Source organism: Phyllostomus discolor, chromosome 7, assembly GCF_004126475.2.
Source record: "Phyllostomus discolor isolate MPI-MPIP mPhyDis1 chromosome 7, mPhyDis1.pri.v3, whole genome shotgun sequence".
In the NCBI taxonomy this organism is placed as follows: domain Eukaryota; kingdom Metazoa; phylum Chordata; class Mammalia; order Chiroptera; family Phyllostomidae; genus Phyllostomus; species Phyllostomus discolor.
In genome coordinates this window covers 129,347,628-129,368,209 of record NC_040909.2, presented here as the reverse complement: position 1 = coordinate 129,368,209, position 20,582 = coordinate 129,347,628, and the positions used below count along the sequence as shown (strand labels likewise).

Below are 20,582 nucleotides of genomic sequence, written 5' to 3'. Positions count from 1 at the left end.
AGAGGACGCCAGGTGCAGAGGCAGTGGTCCCACAGAGCAGCCCCCCGAGTCCGGTGCTGAATCCAGGCAGGCTGTGGTTCGCCCTGCTCTGAAGGGCACCTTCATCCGGGCTCCACACGAGGAGTTTGGATTGGTTCTGAATGATAACCCCGTGAATAATTTAACTCCTTTTATTCTTTTAGGTTGCTGAAGCACATGTGCCTAATTTCATTTTTGATGAATTCAGAACAGTCCTGTAACTTTTTCTTCTTCTACTTCTGTGATGTAAGGAATGTCCCTAAATCTCTCCACTAACTAAAATGAATTCAGAGGCTGAAACTCAACTGCTCATGTAACGGCGTGTTTTCCCTTTGTTGTGGGAAACATCAGACTCTCTGAGTAAGATGGCTCTCGTGGAACTGGATCATAGAATATTGTTTGAACCATGGTATTATACACAATTTCTATCATGTGGAAGCAGAACACACTTTCGTACTGCCTCTTGCAAATGCTGAATGTAATGAAGTATAAATCCATTTAGTTTTATGTTCTAAAGAACTATTTGTGCAACTCCAGATTTTCGGTAAAATAGTATTGTCAGTTGCTTTTCTGCTTATTCAAAAGTTATATATTCACTGTGCAAAACACCTTGTCTGGAAGGGAACAGATGAATCTGGTGGGAGGGCTGACAGGCACATGGTGCTAGTCAGACTAGCCGCAAATACAGTGAAATGCAGTGGCCGTGAAGTCTATGGGCCAAGGACCATGGGAGTTTCTTGGTGTCTGAGGCTCACCATCCTCCTCTAGTGCCAGACCCCTCAGGGGTTCACAGCATCCCTTCGGTGGGGCTGCCCAAAGCTGCTCCTCCCACCCTCTCCTTCCTCAGCAACCCCTGAGCCTCCCCTCCCCCAGCTCCCACACCACACTAGCCAGCCATAAGCCCTTTTCATCTTGGTGACAGGTTAACCATTAGCTTTTAACTTCCTGCCCTCCACCCCCACGTATCCTAAATCACTTCTACATGAAATTGCCCTGAAAAGGGCACTGCCATCCTATTGTGGCAACTGGAAAAGAGCAAAAGAGATGTTTAGCCCTGTGCTCCTCCAGAGAGGAGAGGAACAAGATGGAAAAACAAAACAAAACAAAACATGCTTAAAAGTCATTTAGCAAGTTGCAGGGGAATTAGCATTCATTTGTTATCGGGAGGCCAAGTGTGAGTCCTGGTTCTGCCGCTAGCTGAACCTGGCCCCAGCTGGCCTGTCACCGTCATCTGTCAAATCAGGGCTGGCTGGTTTCTTAGGTTCCTTCCCATTGTTTAATGTTATGACAAGTTATTTTTCAGAAAGCCTCAAATCCTGAGAGACTGAAAAGCCCTTGACTGCCTTCTTGTACGAACGTGTGATATTTTCCAAGAACTCAGAAAAGAACCGTATCAGTGTGCGTCACTGGACAGACGTGGAAAATCAGGTGCAGAGGTTCAAGGCAAACTTCCCGACGTCAGAGTGAGGACAGCTTTCCCTCTGCGTTCTGCATCCCACTGTGGTTCTCTTTTCCGTTATCCTGAAACTACCTGAAGCCCGCAGCTGAAAACAAAAAGACAGGAGGCCTCATTCTTCCTTTTATTGGTGTGTCCCACGTCCACTCATTCCAGACACTGAGTGCAGAGCTGCTCTCCGGTGTAGCACTAACTTACGGTAACAGTCATTTCTTTTAAACTATCTTACTTGACCGCTCATTTTAAATTGAAAATTAAAGTATATATTTACATGTTTATGTACAAATAACTCCAAAAACAAATTAATCCCAATCTTGGTCCAAGAGTTTCCACTTCACAAGTGGTGTAGTACTAGGCTGCATAAATCCTCTTCAAAAAGTCTCTTAGACTTGGTGAGTTCCAAATACTCGTTCACGAATGGTTCCCCTTTAAACTTAATGAACCAAGTACTTCATTTCCGAGTAAATCAGAGGAAATATCACAGAACACGCTTTGTACAATACAGCACCGCTACTGAAGATGGCCCGGGGTTTTGTAATCCAAGGCTCCGACTTAAAACAAAAGTATGAGGCATAGATTGCAACGGCAAAGAAGTGTCCAATCAAAACTAGAGGGTTAGGAGACAGTCTGTAGAAGAAAAAAACAAAACAAGTATTGGTAAAACTCAGAAATCCAATTCACTGTAAAAAAGTTTCAATTAGGTATAGTATCTATAAAGCTAAACACATTCTGCATTTTCGAGGACTTTATAAGCTTGTGTCTCTGCCTCCTAAGTTTGATGGCAGGAACAAAATTTTTAAAAATATTTTTAAAAGAATTTTTTAAATCCTCACAGAGGGTATGTTTTTCTATTGATTTGAGAGATAGAGAAGCACTGATATGAGAACCATCAATCGGTTGCCTCCCATACTCACCCAGACCAGGGGTCAAACCTGCAACCTAGGAATGTGCCCTGACCGGGGATCGAACCCACAAGCTTTTGGTGCATGGGACAGTGCTCCAACCAACTGCGTCACCCAGCCAGGGCTCAATCAAGTTAATTTTTAAATACAAATTTCTCAACTTCTCCATGGCTCCCCTAGCTCAGATCATTCAGATTAACCCATATGCAAAAACAAAAAAACAGCTTCTATGTTAATCAAGTGTTTTAACCGAGTGTTTTACCCTCATCTACCACCGACTTCCAATCGACACTGTTTCCCAGAAGTAATACAGACCAAATGTTGCCTTTTTTCATTTATCTGGGCTAACTTCTGGGTTGCACACTAATGAAAAAAATGACATTCGTTTTACTATAAAATACGTAAGGAAGGAAAATTTGCAGGAGTTCATTAACTGAAGAGCTGAGGAAATCTGGAGGATCTGTTTCCGGTGCGTCACCGAATCAACTTACATTGAGAGCAGCCCGACGGGACCAGCCACACACTCTCCGCCCAGTTTGAAGTATAAAAAACAGGCTTTTCTCAGCTGATGCAGAGAATCTAAAATAAAAGTTTGAAATTACTCTCAACCAAATTATTTACACATTCATGTTAGGGTTCTAATGATATGTCAGAAAAAAATGAAGGTGTACCAAACATCAAATCTATAATTTTTTTTAAAATCTAGCCCTGGAATTTCAACAACCCAAGATTTCTTTTACATCCCACAGTCAACAATATGGACAGTACATATGTACAAATTAACTCTTCTGTTAATAAATAATGACTACACCAAAAATGTGGGTCTCAGAAGTCAGAGTTGTTTAAATTCTTTCCTCGATCATGTTGTAAATTCTTTAAACAATGCAAAATAATCTGTAAACACTTTTTGTTATAAAATCACAATTCTGGAAACCAGATGCCTTGTGTGAGATGCCCAATAAGTTATAATAAAAAAATAATGCCTCATAGATATGAATATTTTACACTTTTCAAAGTCATTAAATCTTTACAATATAGTATAATTAATCTATAACCTGTTTTACTAGGTTTTTTTAGTGGCTTTTTTTTTTAGATTTTATTTATTAGAGGGAAAAGGAAGGAGGAAGGGGAGGGAGAGAAACATCAATGTGTGGTTGTCTCTTGCTCGCTCCGACTCTGGGAACCTAGCCCACAACCCAGGCACATGCCCTGACTGGGAATCGAACCAGTGACCCTTTGGTTCGCAGGCCGGCACTCAATCCTTGAGCCACACCAGCCTGGGCTATTTTATTAGTTTAAAATCAATGTTCTTTTCAGGTCTGCCTGCATTTTTCTTTACAACCAGTAAAATGGGATGCAATAGGTAAACTTGTGCTCCCATAAAGCACTCCTTCCTCCTCCAATCTTTCATAACTTTTGTTATTTTATTAACAGATTCAAATCCATAATGTTAAGAAACTCAAAAGCTTAAAAAAGTTTTAAAGAGTAGAAAAACTCGTAACTGAGTTCTTTTGTTTTTACTTGACCAGTTAGCCATTTAACGTCCTCACCAGTTAGCAAGACATTTGTTTGGCAAATCACCATCAATGAGTTTTTTGAGGTTTTTTGTTGTTGTTTATTTTAACAAGAAGGATGGTTATAGAAGCTACAGAAGGCATTTGTAGCATATCATACTTTGTAATCAGATCACCAAACCACAGATCACTAAAGCCTCAGGTAGGTCATAGAAATAGCTGTTTTGTGAGAATGTGAAGTAATGGGATTTGAGTTATATTTATTCTTGAAAACCTAAAAGTCTAGTTTCACTAACTGGTTTGTCCACTGCTGTCATCGCGAAGTGGCACAGCGCCTTTTCCTCCATTTCCAACACCGATTCTGCTAAGTCATGTTTTCCTTAATAAATAGATTGACCACCACCTCTCTACCACGAATATGGAAACAAAACAAAAGCACGGGAAGATTTCAGATGCGCAAAGGGGGGTGCATTCTGCTACTTGTGCCTTGCAGCAGGGGACAAAATCTAAACATGACCCGAAGCTCACATTCATTTCCTAAAATACCACTCTGAGAGGAAACCTGAAACTAGTGGTCAGGAGAAAAACAGGAGCAACTACTTTGCTTTCAATTCATGGCTGCAAAGATCCTCCATCACAGTTTTATGCAGCTAAGGTTATGCATTTGGACCAAGGGAATTAAAAATAACACGTCACTGCGGTACTGCTTGTAAGGGCGTCTGAGAGAGGGCCGCAGCCGTGTCTAACAGGTGCGTGGCGAGGCCCACACATGGAGTTAAAAATGACAGCCAGGTTAACCCAATGACAGGGTCAGGGCTAGGGCTAGGCTCACGCATAGAGTTAAAAATGACAGCCATCCAGAGTCCGCAAACACAGGAAACTTCTGTTTCTGTTCCTGCGCTAGAGATCTGCGATTCGATAAGGTTTATTTTTTAAAAGTCTGCACTTACCATCTGTTGCAGAAAATAATTCATACAGAGCCTGAGCAAGGACATTCACAACAAAGGAATGAGACATTTTTCTTGACCAATAGAATGATTTTTTGGCCTAAAAGAGAAAAAGATCATTTACTATACAGCAAGGAAGGAACAAAAGAAAGCACCAACTGATGTTTATAATCCCCTCAAACTGATATTTATCCTGAGATCCATTATAAGTCATTATGCCTGTGGTTTACCAAAAAAAAAAAAAAAATCTTCAGAGCAATGAGTTACGTGACTCTGAAGCCGAATTTACAATCACTGTGAGCAAGTGGCCGATGCCATCCAGGGTTACCTAATACTCAAGTGCAGGCACTGAACAATTCTCTTAAGAGGCGCAGCTTGCAAGGCAGGTTCTTCGAGCGTGTGTGGGATTGCCTAAGAGCCAGGAAGCACCAGGCTCCCAAGTACAGCTCTCCCCATCAAGGCCCCATTCTTCTTAGGCGCCATTCAGAAATCTATTTTGAGACATTTTTTATCAAAGAATAATTTACTACCTTACCTGGAAAATAGCTGCATCATCATAAAGGTCAGGGATTCCCTTTAGCAATTTTCTCCACAGTTTTATATCTTTAAGAGCAACGCTCATCCCCCCTCCTGTAAGGGGATGCCTGATATTGTACGCGTCTCCCAAAAGAAGAACACCTAGAATGAGATCATTTACATTATGACATCATTCTGGAGCACCACTTGAGCCAAAAAAAAAAAAAAAAAGACTAAGTTAATTTATAAATTCTATTACTGTGAGTTAAATAATATTGTGAAACTACAAGGGAACAGATCATGACTAAAATTTGTTGAGGCAAAAATTCAAGAGTTGATTCAATCAATAGCTTTTGGGCACCTAACGTGTGCCAGATGCTGGGAATACAGTGAGAGAAAGAATGTGGTCCCTGCCCTCGTGAAACTCACGTGCAAATCCAAGGTTGAATCAAACTGTCAAAACATCTGTGAGACCTCTCTCATGAGAAAAAAAATAAAAACCCACAGGTACCTAGGCATTAAAAGCAAGTCTTCTAACAAGGGGAAAAAATAAAGAGGCCTTTGACATTTCCCAGCAGTCTTCGCTGCCAGCATTCTACAGAGAAATGCCTGTTCAGCTCTACGGAACCACAGTACGGTCTGGGAAGATTCTACCCAGACACGCTGTAGTTCCGGCCGAAAGGCATGGGGTAGGCATTCTCAGAACCACTGGAAGTTAATTTAGGAGAATAAACCTTGGTTGAATCTTATCTGAAAATTGGCCCCTTGTTTCACAACTGCAGAGCAGGAAGCACCACAGTTTAACCCCAGGTGCACCTCCTGACCGTGCTGCCTGACTCAAAGATTCCAGCTCCACTGTCAGCCTGGTGCGCCCGTGACTTTTAGACAAAACGTTTGTTTAATTTTGTCTGGGAGAGTAAGTGTTAAGGTGGCAGAATTATGGATGACTGTTTTCCTGTAATGTCTTGATATACATTTATAACTATAGAATATATATACCTATAACATAGCATAGTTAGCTCCTAAACATTGAAATCTTGTACATGTTACTCAGATACCATCACTAAAAATCCACAGACGACAACCAGCTTTCCTTCTTCTGGCTCCGTGGAAGATTTCCAATCCCACCCAACATTTCCAGTCCCCGTGGTGTTATGCTCCCGCAGCACCCCATTCATATCAGTTGGGCGCCGACTTCATTCTGCTCTACATTATAGCTTATTTAGATGACTGGCAGTGTTTTACGCCGGCTTTTCCATAGTGAGCCACAGCCGTCTCCTGTTCTGGAACCAGAGTGCATCAGCAGCTTCCGTTCAGCCCTCTCTGGTCAGAGCTCCACCCTCCCGTTCCCAGGGCTGCTCCACACCGCCCCCCCCCCCCCACTCAAGTGTCTGTTCACACTTCAGACCCACGTGTCCACAAGTAAACTCACCACCTCTCCCCACACCTCCCTAAATGCAGGGAGTCTCGTCCCTATATTTCCAATGTCGGCAAATAGTTGGCAAAATTCTCTAAGCCTGAAACCCAGAATTCATCAAGCTGCCTCACCCTTCCTTGCTACGATATCCAATAATTCCCTCAGTTTCATGCATTCTCCATCCTTAGTATTACCCAATTCCATTTTTTACTGCCACGACCCTAGTTCAGGCCTTTCAACATCACTCACACGGAGTAATTAATTAAATGGCTTTACTACCAGCTTCAGTGTGCACTTTCCTCCAAATCACCTTCCCTCCACAACGTATCAGAGGACTACTCTAAAGTAAAAATCTAATCACCACACTATCTTGATTAAAACTTTACAATTAAACTAGTAAATGAATTCAGTAGGGTTTCAGGATATAAGATAAATATGCAAAACTCAAATATATATCTAAAACTAACAATGAGGAATCTTGAAGTGAAGAAAACAATCCCATTTACAATAGCCTCGAGAGGAATAAAATACTTAGGAATAAATTGAACAATCAGAACACAAAACAAACTCTGAAAACTACAAAACACTGTTGAACATCTAAATTCTTACACTTACAGTCAATTGGATTTCGACAAGAGCAGTACCAAGACACTTCAACGGGGAAATAACAGTCTTTTCAACAAAGGCTGCTGGGACACCCAGATGCCCCCCTTCAAATGAAGCGGGACCCCTTCCTCACACCACAATTTAACTCAAAACAGATCAAACACTGAAGTGTAGTAGCTAAAACTATAAAACTTTTAGGAAATATAGGAGTAAATCTTTGTGACACTGGGCTGGGCAAAGCATTTGAGATTCGATATCAAAAGCACAAGCAACAAAACAAAAAGTAGATAAACTGACGACATGAAAATTAAAAACTTTAATGGATACCCTCAAGGAAGAGAAAAGAAAACCCAAAGAATAAGAGAAAAGTTTTGCAAATCATGTATCTGATAAGGGATTTATATACAGACTAAAAAGGAACTCAGAAAATTGTTTAATTTGCCCAATTAAAAAACGTACAAAGTCTGACAGACATTTGTCCATAGAAACACAAATCACAACCGCAATGAGGCATCACTTCGCACCTGCCAGGACGGCTGCGAGCAGCAGACCGACAGCACCAAGTGCAGCCAAGGATACGGGGAAACTAGAACGCTCACACGCTCCTCCCGGGAATGTAAAGCGGGGTCTGGCGGCTCAGAGCTGCACACAGTCACCACACGACCGAGCAGTGCTACCTGCCGACCCAAGAAAAATGGAAACGTCCCACAAAAATTCATACACCGATGTTCGCAGCAGCGTCGTTCGTAATCACCAAAAGTGGAAATCATTCCGATGTCTATCAACTGATGGGTAATCAAAACGTGATACGTTCACACATGAACTACTATCCAGCCATGATACCAAATGAAGCAAATGAAGGATTGACACCTGATTCCACAGGGAAGACCCTCAAGGCAGCCAGTGACCAAGGATTGCATGTCAATATTATGTGATTCCATTTATAGACCATGTTCAGAATAGGCAAATCCATAGATGTGAAAAGCACTGCCTTGGGCTGCGGGTTAGGAAGAGATGAGGGTTGACTGCTCCGGCTACGGGGTTCCTTTGGGGAGTGATAAAAACGTTCTAGCCCTGGCTGGCGTAGCTCAGTGGATGGAGCGCAGGCTGGGAACCAAACTGTCCCAGGTTCGATTCCCAGCCAGGGTACATGCCTGGGTTGCAGGCCATAATCCCCAGCAACCGCACATTGATGTTTCTCTCTCTCTCTCTATCTCTCTCCCTTCCCTCTCTAAAAATAAATAAATAAAATCTTTAAAAAAACTAGTAAATTGAAAAATAAAATAAAAAAAAGACTTAAAAAAAAAAAACGTTCTAAAATTGATGGTGGTGATGGTTGCATATATCTATGGATCTACTAAAACCTAATGAACTACGTACTTTAAATGGGTGAACTCTATGATTTGTGAATTATGCCAACAAAGCCATTATTAAAACACTTTTCAATGACCTCCATTGTCTCTACAGGATTAAAACTAAACTTTAAATAAATGTCTTACCTTTTCACCCCTCTGACACCTACCTACCCAGCGCTCCAGCCATAGGAAACCACCTGAGCTCACTCAGAGTGCAACCCTGTCTCAGGCACCCAGGCCCCTGTAGATGTCATTTCATCCCCTGAGAAGTCCCTCATCTCACTGTCCGCCTCCTGAACTCTGCTCACTCTCCAAGCCCCAGCTCCAGCTTTACTTCTCGAGCAGTGTCTTCCCCAACCGCCCTTCCCAGTTCACAAGCTCCCCTCCCTGCCTGCACACCCCTCCCCGGTGGGTCCACAGGACCATAGGTGGGGTTTTACAGCAGCTGTCCACAGTGGCCTGGAATTACCCGTCTGTATTCCATAACTAGGAAACTGCCTCCTCTAGATCGAGAACTGTATTTAACTCTTGTATCGCCAGAGAGTATTAGCACAATGACTTATATGTACTCTCAATATTAAATAACTCAAGATAACATAAAACTAATGTTTGTATTAGTTATGTGTCCATGTGTAGCAACCAATACTCTGTCCCACATGTTACTCCCAGCAGCATAAATTTAACCATGTATATGTCACAATATTAAATTTGAACTTGAAGTACCCTTTATAAAGTAAGTCCAACAAATCGATACCTCGTTTGTTTACCGGTGAGGGAGGAAGGAAGCTTGCCGGCATAGACTTCAAACGAGAATTCTGAGTCGCTTCTAGAAATGGTTCTTTCAAGTGATCTGCAATAAATCCCACCCCACCAAATAAATGGTTTATAACATTCCAATTTCTAATTATCACACTTTCTCACCAAGTATAAACAAATATCTACTATACATGTGTTATGACTGTTACATCCCCTTGTGATTAAATCAAGAGCTACTTATTTTATCAATAAAATTGTTTATTAAGCACCTAGTCTTTCGTGCTAAGGAATGACTAAGGATTCTAAGAGAAAATTAAAGTAAAAGGGCAGCTAAACAAATTTAAACACTACATAAAGAGTGAAGCAAATTCAGATGACATCATGCAGGGAGAAACCACCCACCTCTCTTCCAAATGTGAACTGGCAGCTGTCATATTTAACAATGTATTATCACCACCACATTCTGGCAGTATCAGATGAAACGTACTACCACTTCACAAACAGCAGAAGGAGAGACACACTAGAGGATAAGATGTAGAGAGCTCTACCTTTCTGAGTTTTAGTTCTGCCATCACAAAATGAAATGGTTGGATTAGTTTATCTCTAGGTACTTTGTGCTTCTACTGGTATAGGAAATGAAATCTCTTTTCACACAGTTCCCAGTGCACTCTGGGAGTACAGGAGCAGACTGCCTGTGGTGAAACCACTGTATTTCTGCCAGGAATGTAATAATTTCAGTAATCTACCATTAATATAAACCTATAAATTGTTTCCCTCCATGATTTCAGGGTAGAATGCTCCAATTAACCTCTAAACTGGAGAAAAATCCATAGTAAGAGGAAAAAAATGATAAGAATGCCAGGTAATTGACACTCCTTTTCCTAAATATGCATAACTCATTTTTTCATTAGAAAGCTTTAAAAATGGCTTAAGCGAATGAAAATGTAAAATGTTGAACGCATCATTAAAAATCTAAGTTGGTCCATGTAAACTTTACTTCATTTCTGTTGCTATTCTGTTCTTAAACAGTGCTTTCACATAATTTTAAAAGTAACTTGGAAAAAAACGCATTTAAACCAAACAAATTCATACAAAGATAGTTTCCTATTACTATAATCATTAATTGGCAAAAAGTCATTTTTATGATTTTACAAAGATACCTAACATCTCAGGAAGCCTTTCTGTCCTCAACTTAAAAGCATCTCTGAGGTTGCTTATAGCCCCCACGTTCTGAGGGCAGGAACGGATGATGACCCCACAGGCCTGGTTTCCACCGGCACTCTGCCACCTACTAACAGTGATGCCTGGAGAACCTAAGCAACCTCTGAATTGTCATTCCCTCATCTGTGAAATGGGGATGATAAATGATAATACCAGTGCCAAAGACAGTTGTGTAGAGTCAATAAAAGTATGTGTGTAAAACACTTCTTACATAGCACACATTCAATAAGTAGTCACGATCGTTACCACAGAACCAAGTTTAAGTAAGTGTAAAAGATATTTCAAGTATTCAGCCCTTAGATTATTATCCAGACTACTATAAAAATATTCAGATTTTGTCAGTATTTGATAATTATTCTGAAAACTATGTTTTACAGAACATACTGAAACTAATTGTTTTAATTTGGAGATTTTTCTTATGTTAAATAAATAGTCCAGCTTCAGTGTATCTGATTGGCTGGATTCATTTCTCACCTGCCAATCCTATCTATGGCCTATTTCAGACAAGGCTTTAGTGACAAATGGAGATGAAAAGCCTTTTGTGAGATTTGCTTTCAAACTTAGATTACAATGGAAGTGAAATCTTATTTCTTACCAGGTAATTGTGGGTAAATTTTTTCAACCATGTATTCTCTTAAATTCCTTGGCAAATCTCCTCGAACATCAACAAGTACTCGGGTTTTATCAGATGAAATCTGATAGATGAGCACTGGACTTGGATTAACTAAAAGAAGTTCAGCATGATTTGCTTTAAATTGTGGTGCATTCTAGAAAAAAAATAAAATATTTTAATAATTTTCAAGTTTCAAGTTGCTCTTATTTTTTCTACAATTACACTCCTACAGTACCTCCATCAGAAAGCCGACAAAATGAGACGAAACAGAAACTTTATTGGAGATCAGGTTTTTCCTGAACTTGGAAAAAATTCCATCTGCAACAACAGTCAAAGGAGCGTGGAGTTCCTACAACAAAAGATAAAGAATACTCAGCCAAATGCACAGAAAATACAGAGTAAAAGAACCATTCTTTTAAGATGTGCGTGAACAAATTTAAATATATTATCGGGTAACATTACAGACGGTATTTGAAGATAATGGTATTGAAGAAGCCGCTAGGTCGGCTTCAGTTAATGCGTGCCCAATCTCTAGAGACACTTCCTCTGCGTCCCTGAGGATCACCTTCCTATGATCCAGCCCATCTGGGATTAAGTTACTCACTGATAAACAATGGAGAAGCCTGCAAAGCTAGCATAGTCCACAGAAGGTGAAATCTCATGCCAAATTCCAAGGATTAGCCAAATTCTTTTATTCTAGAATTTCCTAACTTTACATAGTACTTCAGCCAGTGGCTAAGACTTTGAAAAAATTTTGTTCACGTGGGTGCACGTACGTATTTATATTATATTACCTGCAATCACCCTCATTAGAGTACAAGTTCTAGGAGGCAGAGTCTGTAGAGCAGCCTCAGAAGCAGCTACAGATTAGCTTTTGCCTCTTTCTCTTCTGTGACTGGGCCGCCCTGAGCAGATCCTGGAAGCTGTTTTCTCCTACTATTTCCTGAGATTCTCTTACTTTTGCCTTTCTTATTTAAACAACTGTTTATCTTAACCATTTCTTTTATGTTGAAAAAATACTTCCTTTTTTTTTTTGCCTTCCAGTTCCCCTCTGCTTCTCCTCTAGTATGTATCTCAGTTTTTGATACTGTTAATACAGTGGTGTTTGGTGTTTGTTATCAGAGTAATGTCTATAGCATTCTAAGGCAAGCAAAAGACAATGTTTTACAATCTGAAACCCACCCTGTTGCACAGGGCTTACGAAGAACTCAGCCCACTTGCTGAAGAATGACTTGGTGAGCCTCCTTTTTTAAAGGAGTGGGAGAAAAAGAGAACAAGCTCTTTGGAGAAACGGACCCTGGAGATACCATCTCACCTTGAGGTCTCCGGTCTCTTTGTCCCTGTACTGAACTCCAACCACAGCGTCATCTTCTTCCAACAACTGCAGCACAATGCCCTCAATAAACTTTGTACTAAAAGGTAAACAGAAATAAATTCTACAGTACACACTTGAGCAATATAAATAAGGAATCGTAAATTCCTTACCCCTTATCTCCAGTTTTTACACATAAACAAGCATGCATGTGGGTTGCATACACATGTACACAGAGAACTGTCTGGAATGACGCAGTAAAAACATTAATGGTTTTTAGAATTATGTGTGGGTTTTATCACCTAATTTTAATTAATTATACATTAATTTAAAAGGTAATGATTTTAAAAGTATTTTTAAAAATAACATTAGATTTTTACCTCAATTCACTAAAAAATAAAATACATACAGAAAAAGTTAACATACCCCCAACCAATTCATACACAGATGGGGAAACAGAATTGAAGTTTACCCAGCAAAGTATTCAGAGCAGTTAATTCTTAATTCTAATCAGAAGGATCATGAATAGTTTTTTAAGTCACCTTTATATTTTGGGGTATTTTCTACAATAAACATATTCTACTTCCATAGATAGCAAATCCTTTTAGTCCTAAGGATGAGTTCACTTTGTCAACATGTAAGCCTATGCCAATGACACAAGGTTGCTCATATTTATTCATTTTTTTAAATTAATATATTTATTTTTAGAGAGAGGGGAAAGGAGGGAGAAAGAGGGAGAGAAACATCATTGTGTGGTTGCCTCCTGTGTGCCCCCTACTGGGGACCTGGCCCATAATCCAGGCATGTGCCCTAACTGGGAGTCAAACCAGTGACCCCCAGGTTCACAGGCCAGCACTCAATCCACTGAGCCACACCAGCCAGGGCAGGTTCTCATATTTAAAAGTTCCTCAAGTACAATGTTGAAAGGCTAGAGGCAAATACAAGTTAATAAGTAAGAGAAGCAGCCAGTCTTGTCAGATAAGGTCCTTCCCAAGAATGGAACAGGGATTTTCCCTTGAAGGCCTCTGTCCTGACTTTCAGGAGGAAGTACCAAAGCCCCAAACCCAAACTCTCAAACAGGCACACGTCTTAGTTACAACAATTATATCCTCCTCTAAATTCCAAACTCATAAAAATCACAGTATTTAGTCAAAGGAAAATTCTCAATAGTTCCATGTCATTCCAAAAAAATTCTCTATGCAATATTTTTAATAAAGGCGCTGGAAAGATTTAACACTCTTCTAAGTTATAGTTTCTTTTAGCATAAGGCATATGGTCTAGCCCATAGCTAAACACAGAAAATTTTACAAAAATAGCAGTTTCTCAACATTGTATATTTGAAGCCATATTCTTACTTGGGCTCTGCCATGGCTGCTTTCCGGAGACTCATGATGAATCTCCCGTGATGGAATGCTCTTCCGCTCTGCACTTGGTTGTTTTCTAACAAAGGGTAGGGAATCTGAACATTTGCCTCGCTTTCCTGATCATGAATTATGTAGCCGTTTATAACCTGGGCATCAATACCTTCCACTGTATCTGCAAAACAATTCGGTTCAAAAAAATCAACTTTGTTAATATGCCCAGAGTTATACTAGGCACGAAGAAAACATGGAGGCATGGAATGAGTTGGTCTTCAAAAAGGTATGATGACACCATCTGGAGAACCGGACATTGCTTTAACTATTTCAGAAATGTTAATGCTTCTGGAAGATGATAATCTTAGCACACTTAACAACAAAAGATTAATATTTAGATTTAAAACTTAAACATTAAAAATATTAAGATCCCAATAATAATGGGGTCTTAAACAATATAGGAACACTAAATAAATCCTGAAAAATGTTCAAACCCTGATTTAAAAAAAAAGAAATAAAATTAAAACAATTAAGATACCAGATCTATCAAAATTGCTGGTGAAATTAGATTAAATTGATAAACATATATTATTGGTCATGCTATAAACTATAACACTTTAGAAAGTAGCTAAAGCAATAATTATCAAGAACTATGAAGAAGTTAGCATCCATTGATGTAATAATCTTAGCTTTGAAAATTCATCTAGGAAATTCACTCTAAAGATATAATTTTTATTTTTTAATAATTTTTAAACTTATACACAAGAATAGGTTCACTACAGTGTTATCTCTAATAAAAAAAAACAAAATAATCTAAATATTAGTGTAAATTAGAAAGGTAAGGTACATTATGAAGTATCAATTGAGAAAATGTTACACATAGGTTTACAATTATAATTAAAAAATGGTTAACCGCAGTAAAAATACACATAGGTTAAGTGAAAAAGTTGAATTTAGCAGGTATATTAATATTATCACATACTATATGTTCAAATACATTAAAATGCAATATACTAAGATAAAGAACATTAAAATAATTGAATCTTTTTAATTTTTATTTATGTTTAGAGAGAGGGTAAGGGAGGGAGAAAGAGAGGGAGAAAAGCATCGGTGTGTGAGAGAAATATCTATCAAGTTGCCTCTCGCATGCCCCCAACTGGGGACCTGCCCCAAAACCCAGGCTTGTGCCCTGCCCAGGAATCCAACCGGCAACCTTTCGGTTCACAGGCTGGCATTCAAACCACTGAGCCACACCAGCCAGGGCGAAAAATACTTTCATTCATTTCCAATGAAAGAAAAACATATCACACATCTATGCTGAGATCAAAATAAGTTAGTTTTATGATACGCTTTTTAATTCGAGTAGAGTAACTTTTACAAATGAAAATAAAATGGAATATCTTTTTACCAGTGATAGATAAGACAATCTAGAGTGAGCAGTGCTTGCTTACAGCACGTAACTCCTAAAAACCAAGATGAACCTACCTCCAAGACCAAGGTCTTTGAGCACATGATAACCACCCGGCTGCAGAAACTCTCCAACTATCCTGTCAGGCTCCTGTAAGTCCCTCTCGATCACTGTCACCTTTCTCCCGTCTCTGGAGAGCACTGCGGCCAAAGCAGAGCCAAGTATCCCGGACCCCACGATGATCACTTCTGGGTCATTTTGAGAAGAGATCGATGTAGAGGCAGCTGCTCCTAGTAAGGTGCCTTCTGAAATGCTGCTTCGTTTTCTGCACTGTTCAAAAAAGACAAGGATGCATCCACATTTGTTAACCTTAAATCGTGCTACTATATAGACACACTGGACTTCTGCATCTTGGGCAAGACCTACGCCCTAAACATTACCAATGAAATGAACTCTGATGTTTTTAAATCATGATCATATGTAAAAACCAATAATATCAAAAGGTTGGAGAAATAAAAATTTATAATAACCCAACAAAATTAAGTGTATATTTCTTTCCAAATATGGTACTTAGAAAATGATGTGATACAGACATATTTAGAAATTCACACCAAGCCAGATATTTTAAAAATGTTTGTAAGTGGCTTCAGATATCTTATATGGAAAATTGTATTATTATTATTCAATTCTTCAGACATACACTGAGCATTTACCAAATGCAAATCACATACAACTTCCAGTTTGACTCCATGCTGCACATATTCAGCACCTTTCATATGTTTCCACTATTTATCTTTATTTTCTCCTTCTGGATTGTCATCTGAAAAGTCTACCTTCATCTAAAATCACTTTTATGTCACAAACTGTCAAATCCTGGCTACTCATGTACTAACAGAGAATTACTTAACTCTACAAAATTCCAAAAAGAGTAACTCCTTGTCCCTTGGAACTTGACCTGCTCACAATTTTAATCTGTAACATGTAAGAGCACATTTACTTTAACCTTCTTTATTCCCCATTCAGATGCTTATCTAAGGGAACCTGGTCAATGAGGCCAAGTCAGTCCTCCAGTTTACAAACAAGGACAAACATTAAACCTGTCACTAATTGGGTTGACAGTAGAAACTTTAACTTTGCACATAAGATGGAAAAAGTCCTGTTTGGAGAGATTTATACCCACTGAGAATAACAGTAAATGGTTTGGATTTGTTTGTTTGGTTTTTTAATGAACAATTCAATTCAAAGTCGTAATCAATAATTTTTCTTCTCCTTTTTGGGAGGAGGCATGTGGATTCACAAAGGAATACAGTTCAGATAGAGGGTTGCAAGGAACCATCTTCCTTGAGCTCTCTGACCTTAAGCATTAAGATAGAACTAAATGTCATTTTGACGTGGTTTTAATAAAAGAGACCTCAGGCGGAGAGGAGACCATCCCTACAATCCTTTAGAACTTTAATTCTCTGTGATCCTAACATTCACCTATCTAGCCTTCTTATATTTCCATAATGGAGTGGGGCCATGTTCATTCCATTTTTCATCATTTGTCTTAGAGAAATTACCTTTGTGTCCTTTACCAAGGGAAGACAATAGTCTACTCTTCCCATCAGTATAGCATTTCTTAATGGCCAGAATAACAGACTATTTAAATTATTGTTAAGAGAGAAAGATAAGCTCCTTTTGTCTCTTAACCATTATTTATTAGTTTTTCTTGAGAGTTTCCCTGTTAAACATACTCAGGCAATCCTGGAGTGGGAACTCTGGAGGAGGTCAGAACCTGATCAGGAGAAGTGGTGCTAATGGGAACTTAGTACAAAGCAGAAAGCCTGGTGCGTTCACAAAGTGGAACCAACATTGACTGCTGCTCACCAACACTCCCACCCCAAGACTGGTCTGCACAGCTTGATGTCATGTCCGTCCTGCCACCTGGACAAGAGCTTGCTCACTGACCCCAAGGGAAGCTATCTCAAGTCAACAGTGTCAAACATTTCAAACTGCGAATCAAACTTTCACCCTCCCTCCCCTCCCATTCCTCCAGCCCTCACTTGCCATAACACTGACTTAGCACCACTCCAAAGGCTCCTAACAGATGTGTCCTACCTTTAGAATAACATTAATAGCTGCTATTTTATATTGGGCAATTATGGAGCAAGCATTAAATCGGTAAGGCTGCTGTTGTCCCCATCTAGCAGAGGAGATAACTGATTAATTTGCCAAAGGTCTCACAGCCAGAATCGGCAGAACATAACTTCCAGACCAAGTCCCTCTCTTGGGTAAGCCTTGCTCACCTGTGCTGTGACTATAGTAAAATACTGCCAATCCAGAACCCTGGCTGTGCAGGCCACTGGCCCAGACTCCAGGTCACCATCAACCCTCACTGGGCGACAGCGGCAGCCTCTCACCTGATAGACAGGATAGCCTTGCTCCCTTTCTTGTCTCCCTACGATCTACCCTTCACACAGCAATTGGAATGTTCTTTTTTTAAAGTAAAAATCAAATACGATTACTCCCATGCTTAAAATCCTCCAGTGCTCTTGGGAAAAAGTCCAAACACCCATGGCCCACAGGCCTCAACCACCTCTCGCGGCTCCTCTCCCACACTGGCCTCCTCTGCTGCCCCGAGAGGGTCTCGATGACCTCACGGGTATTGGAAGCCCTGGCCTTGGATTTGGGAAAGGGGCTGCAGGGTGGACATTGCTTACTTATTTACTGCCAACTTGTTGGGTTGACAGTAAAAAAAAACTTTAACATTGAACGTAAGAAGATGGAAAAGTCCTGTTTGGAGAGATTTATGAGAATAACAGTGATTGCTTTGGGGTTTTTTTAAGTGAACAATTCAATGTTGTAATCAGAAATTTTTCTTTTCTTTCTTTCTGGTATGTGGATTCACAAGTATGGATACACTTCAGATAGAGGATATCCGGGCACTGATTTACTCAAGGCCCCACTGGTGTGGGAAGAGGAGGTGTTCTGTCTGTGGCTGTAGATGCTGAGCATTTTCACGCTGTCACTTTTTCAGATTGTTCTGTCACTTTCCCCAGACTGCTGTCACGTTGGTACAGTAGAGGGCTTACTGCCACAGGTTTCCTTCTTCCCAGCTACAAACACCAGCCTTACCCAAGGATTTAAATCAAACATTTTTTCCCATCACCGAGAGTGGTTCTGCCCGCCTTCAAAGTGAAACTCGAACATTTTATTTCACTTTTCAGAATCAAACTGATTTCACTGAGCCTTGGCTCAACCTCTGCTAAAATGACACAAATGTTTTCAAATCACTAGCAAGAGTGCCAAGGAACAGTCAAACGCTTTTTTTTAGTGGGGGAAACAAAAATTTAAATGAGAATCCACACCTGAGAATCTCAGCGGCTGCCCTTTTCCCCTTAAAGGGGGCAATTCGCATGTGGGTGGCCCCGGTCCTCATTTTAAAAACAAGACACTCATTCCCTGGACCAGCATGAATCCCACCTACCTTCCTGGGCCCGAGCGGCTCTTTATTGTCGGCCCCGGGCGCGGGGTTCGCCCAGAAGAAGCCGATGAAAGGCAGGGCCGACAGCACCCCGGAGAGCACGGCGAGCTGGGGCCCGCTGGGCGCGCGCCGCGGCGGCGCCACCGCGCTCCGGGAGCGGCAGCGGTAGGACAGCACCAGGCCCAGCGACAGGAACACCAGCACGCACAGCAGCAGCTCCTTGTTGGCCAGCGTGACGAAGTCCCCGCACTTCTTGTAGAAGTACGTGAAAGTGGCAAGGCCGAGGAAGGTCCACATGGTGCCAAGGCCCCTTTGGTGGCACCGGTCGACGCTGAGTTCCTTCTCTTTTTTCTTTTCCTCCACCCGTGGAGGGTTGTGATGGTCGGAGATCGTCCCCAAAATGTGTCTTCAAAAGGAGCACCGGGAACCCGCCCGCCTCCAGGTAACACCGTCGCCGGGTCACAGTTCGAAGCCGGCTAGTTTATAAAATCATACAGTTAGTATAAAAGTGTCTGAAGGCGGATAGTCAGGACTTAGCAGTATTTCAAAAGCTCCAACAGCTCCCGATACAGACGCTCTCCTCTTTCGAGCAATCCATTTATTTTTCTTTCTCTCTTTCTTTCTTTTTAAGATGGCTTTTTTTTTTCCCTCCTGGTGGTGGTTGCCGGGGTTTTCAATTCTGACGTTGGTTCATCGTGCTGTGAATTTGTTCTCTCTCAACAGCAGCAGGTGCCCTTTCAGAAACAGGTGGGGTGGGAGGAGATGCAAGGAATATCTTAACGCCGCGAAAAAAAAAAACAAAAAAAACGCGGCCGCCTCTTGGGACGGCGACGGCCTGCACGCGCGGAGTCGGGTTCCACTCCCCACCCGGCGGCCACCCGCGCGGCCCAGGGTCAAGGGGAACCTGCGGCTTCCGGGCGGAGAAGGGCGGCCCCTATACCTCGGTACTTTCTCCCCCGCAGCAGCTCCCGATGCAACCGCCGCCTAACCTGCCGGAGCGCGACTTCGTTTCCCCGCTGATGAATGCAGGTCTCGGCCCAGTTTCCCTCAGAGGACGGCGGCGGAGGCTCCCCGCGGCGTCCTCCCCGGCATCCCTCCCGCGGCGCTCGGGCTGTAACCAGAGCAACCGTCCCACGCCTTTCGCCTCTGACTCAGCCCGCGAGCCTCAGCTGCCAGGGACCCGGCCACAGGCCTAGGGCCAGGGGGCGGGACTCCGGAGAGCGACCCCGCCCCGCCCAGAGTGCCGTCAGAGCAGGCCCCGCCCACCTTCGCCGGCGGCCAATGAGGGTGCAGACATGCGGTAGGCCGAGGTGGCGCTATGGCGCGTTTGGCCAATCGCGGCTGGGGCGGCCCTCGCAGTGACGTGCGGAGAGGCGCTAGGGCGATGTTGCGTGGTGTGGGGTGGGGGCGTGGGGACGGGCGGGCTGCACGGTGGGCGGCTGGGGAGGCACCGACGCCTCCGGAGAGAGGGGCCTTGCCCTGGGTGCCAGGTCAGTTTACTCAGGTTAGCCCTGTCGTGAGGGTAGGTTCGTGATACAGCCTCGTGTGAATCAGTGGGGCAGCTCTCTGCTAACCCCAGCAGAGCAGCCCAGCACCAAGGGATAGATTAGGATCGGCAGCACCCAGGAACTGTGCTATTCACTCGTCTTTTATGGACTGCGGGTTACTCGAAGTAGAACATCAGCATGCATTCATATCCTGCTCTCTAACAATGTACGAGAAA

General features: G+C 41.8%; 2 protein-coding genes across 4 annotated transcripts in view; one reads left to right on the top strand and one right to left on the bottom strand.

Moving 5' to 3' along the window:
- WASHC5 (WASH complex subunit 5) overlaps window positions 1-3,338 on the top strand; it is a 54,004-nt gene extending 50,666 nt beyond the window's left edge. The window contains exon 29 of one of the 2 annotated variants that reach the window (XM_028533923.2): window positions 183-3,338. In XM_028533923.2, the coding sequence (XP_028389724.1) occupies window positions 183-239 (57 nt within the window). In that variant the 3' untranslated portion in view covers window positions 240-3,338. The remainder of the gene's footprint in view (window positions 1-182) is intronic. The other variant, XM_036031413.1, reaches the window with a different exon arrangement.
- On the bottom strand, window positions 1,576-20,045 carry SQLE (squalene epoxidase). Of its 2 annotated transcripts, XM_036031414.1 has the most exons (12): window positions 19,800-20,045; window positions 18,863-19,593; window positions 15,474-15,726; window positions 13,989-14,169; window positions 12,637-12,733; window positions 11,557-11,670; window positions 11,304-11,475; window positions 9,486-9,581; window positions 5,373-5,515; window positions 4,841-4,937; window positions 2,868-2,955; window positions 1,576-2,101 (listed from the first exon to the last, which is right to left on the bottom strand). In XM_036031414.1, exons 2-12 carry the CDS (start codon window positions 19,154-19,156, stop codon window positions 1,909-1,911), a joined length of 1,728 nt encoding a protein of 575 aa, XP_035887307.1. In that variant the 5' UTR covers window positions 19,157-19,593; window positions 19,800-20,045; the 3' UTR covers window positions 1,576-1,908. The 2 variants fall into 2 exon arrangements, with proteins under 2 accessions (XP_035887307.1, XP_028389725.1); XM_028533924.2 differs by lacking the exon at window positions 19,800-20,045 and having other exon boundaries at window positions 18,863-19,595.
- Between the last annotated feature and the right edge of the window lie 537 nt (window positions 20,046-20,582).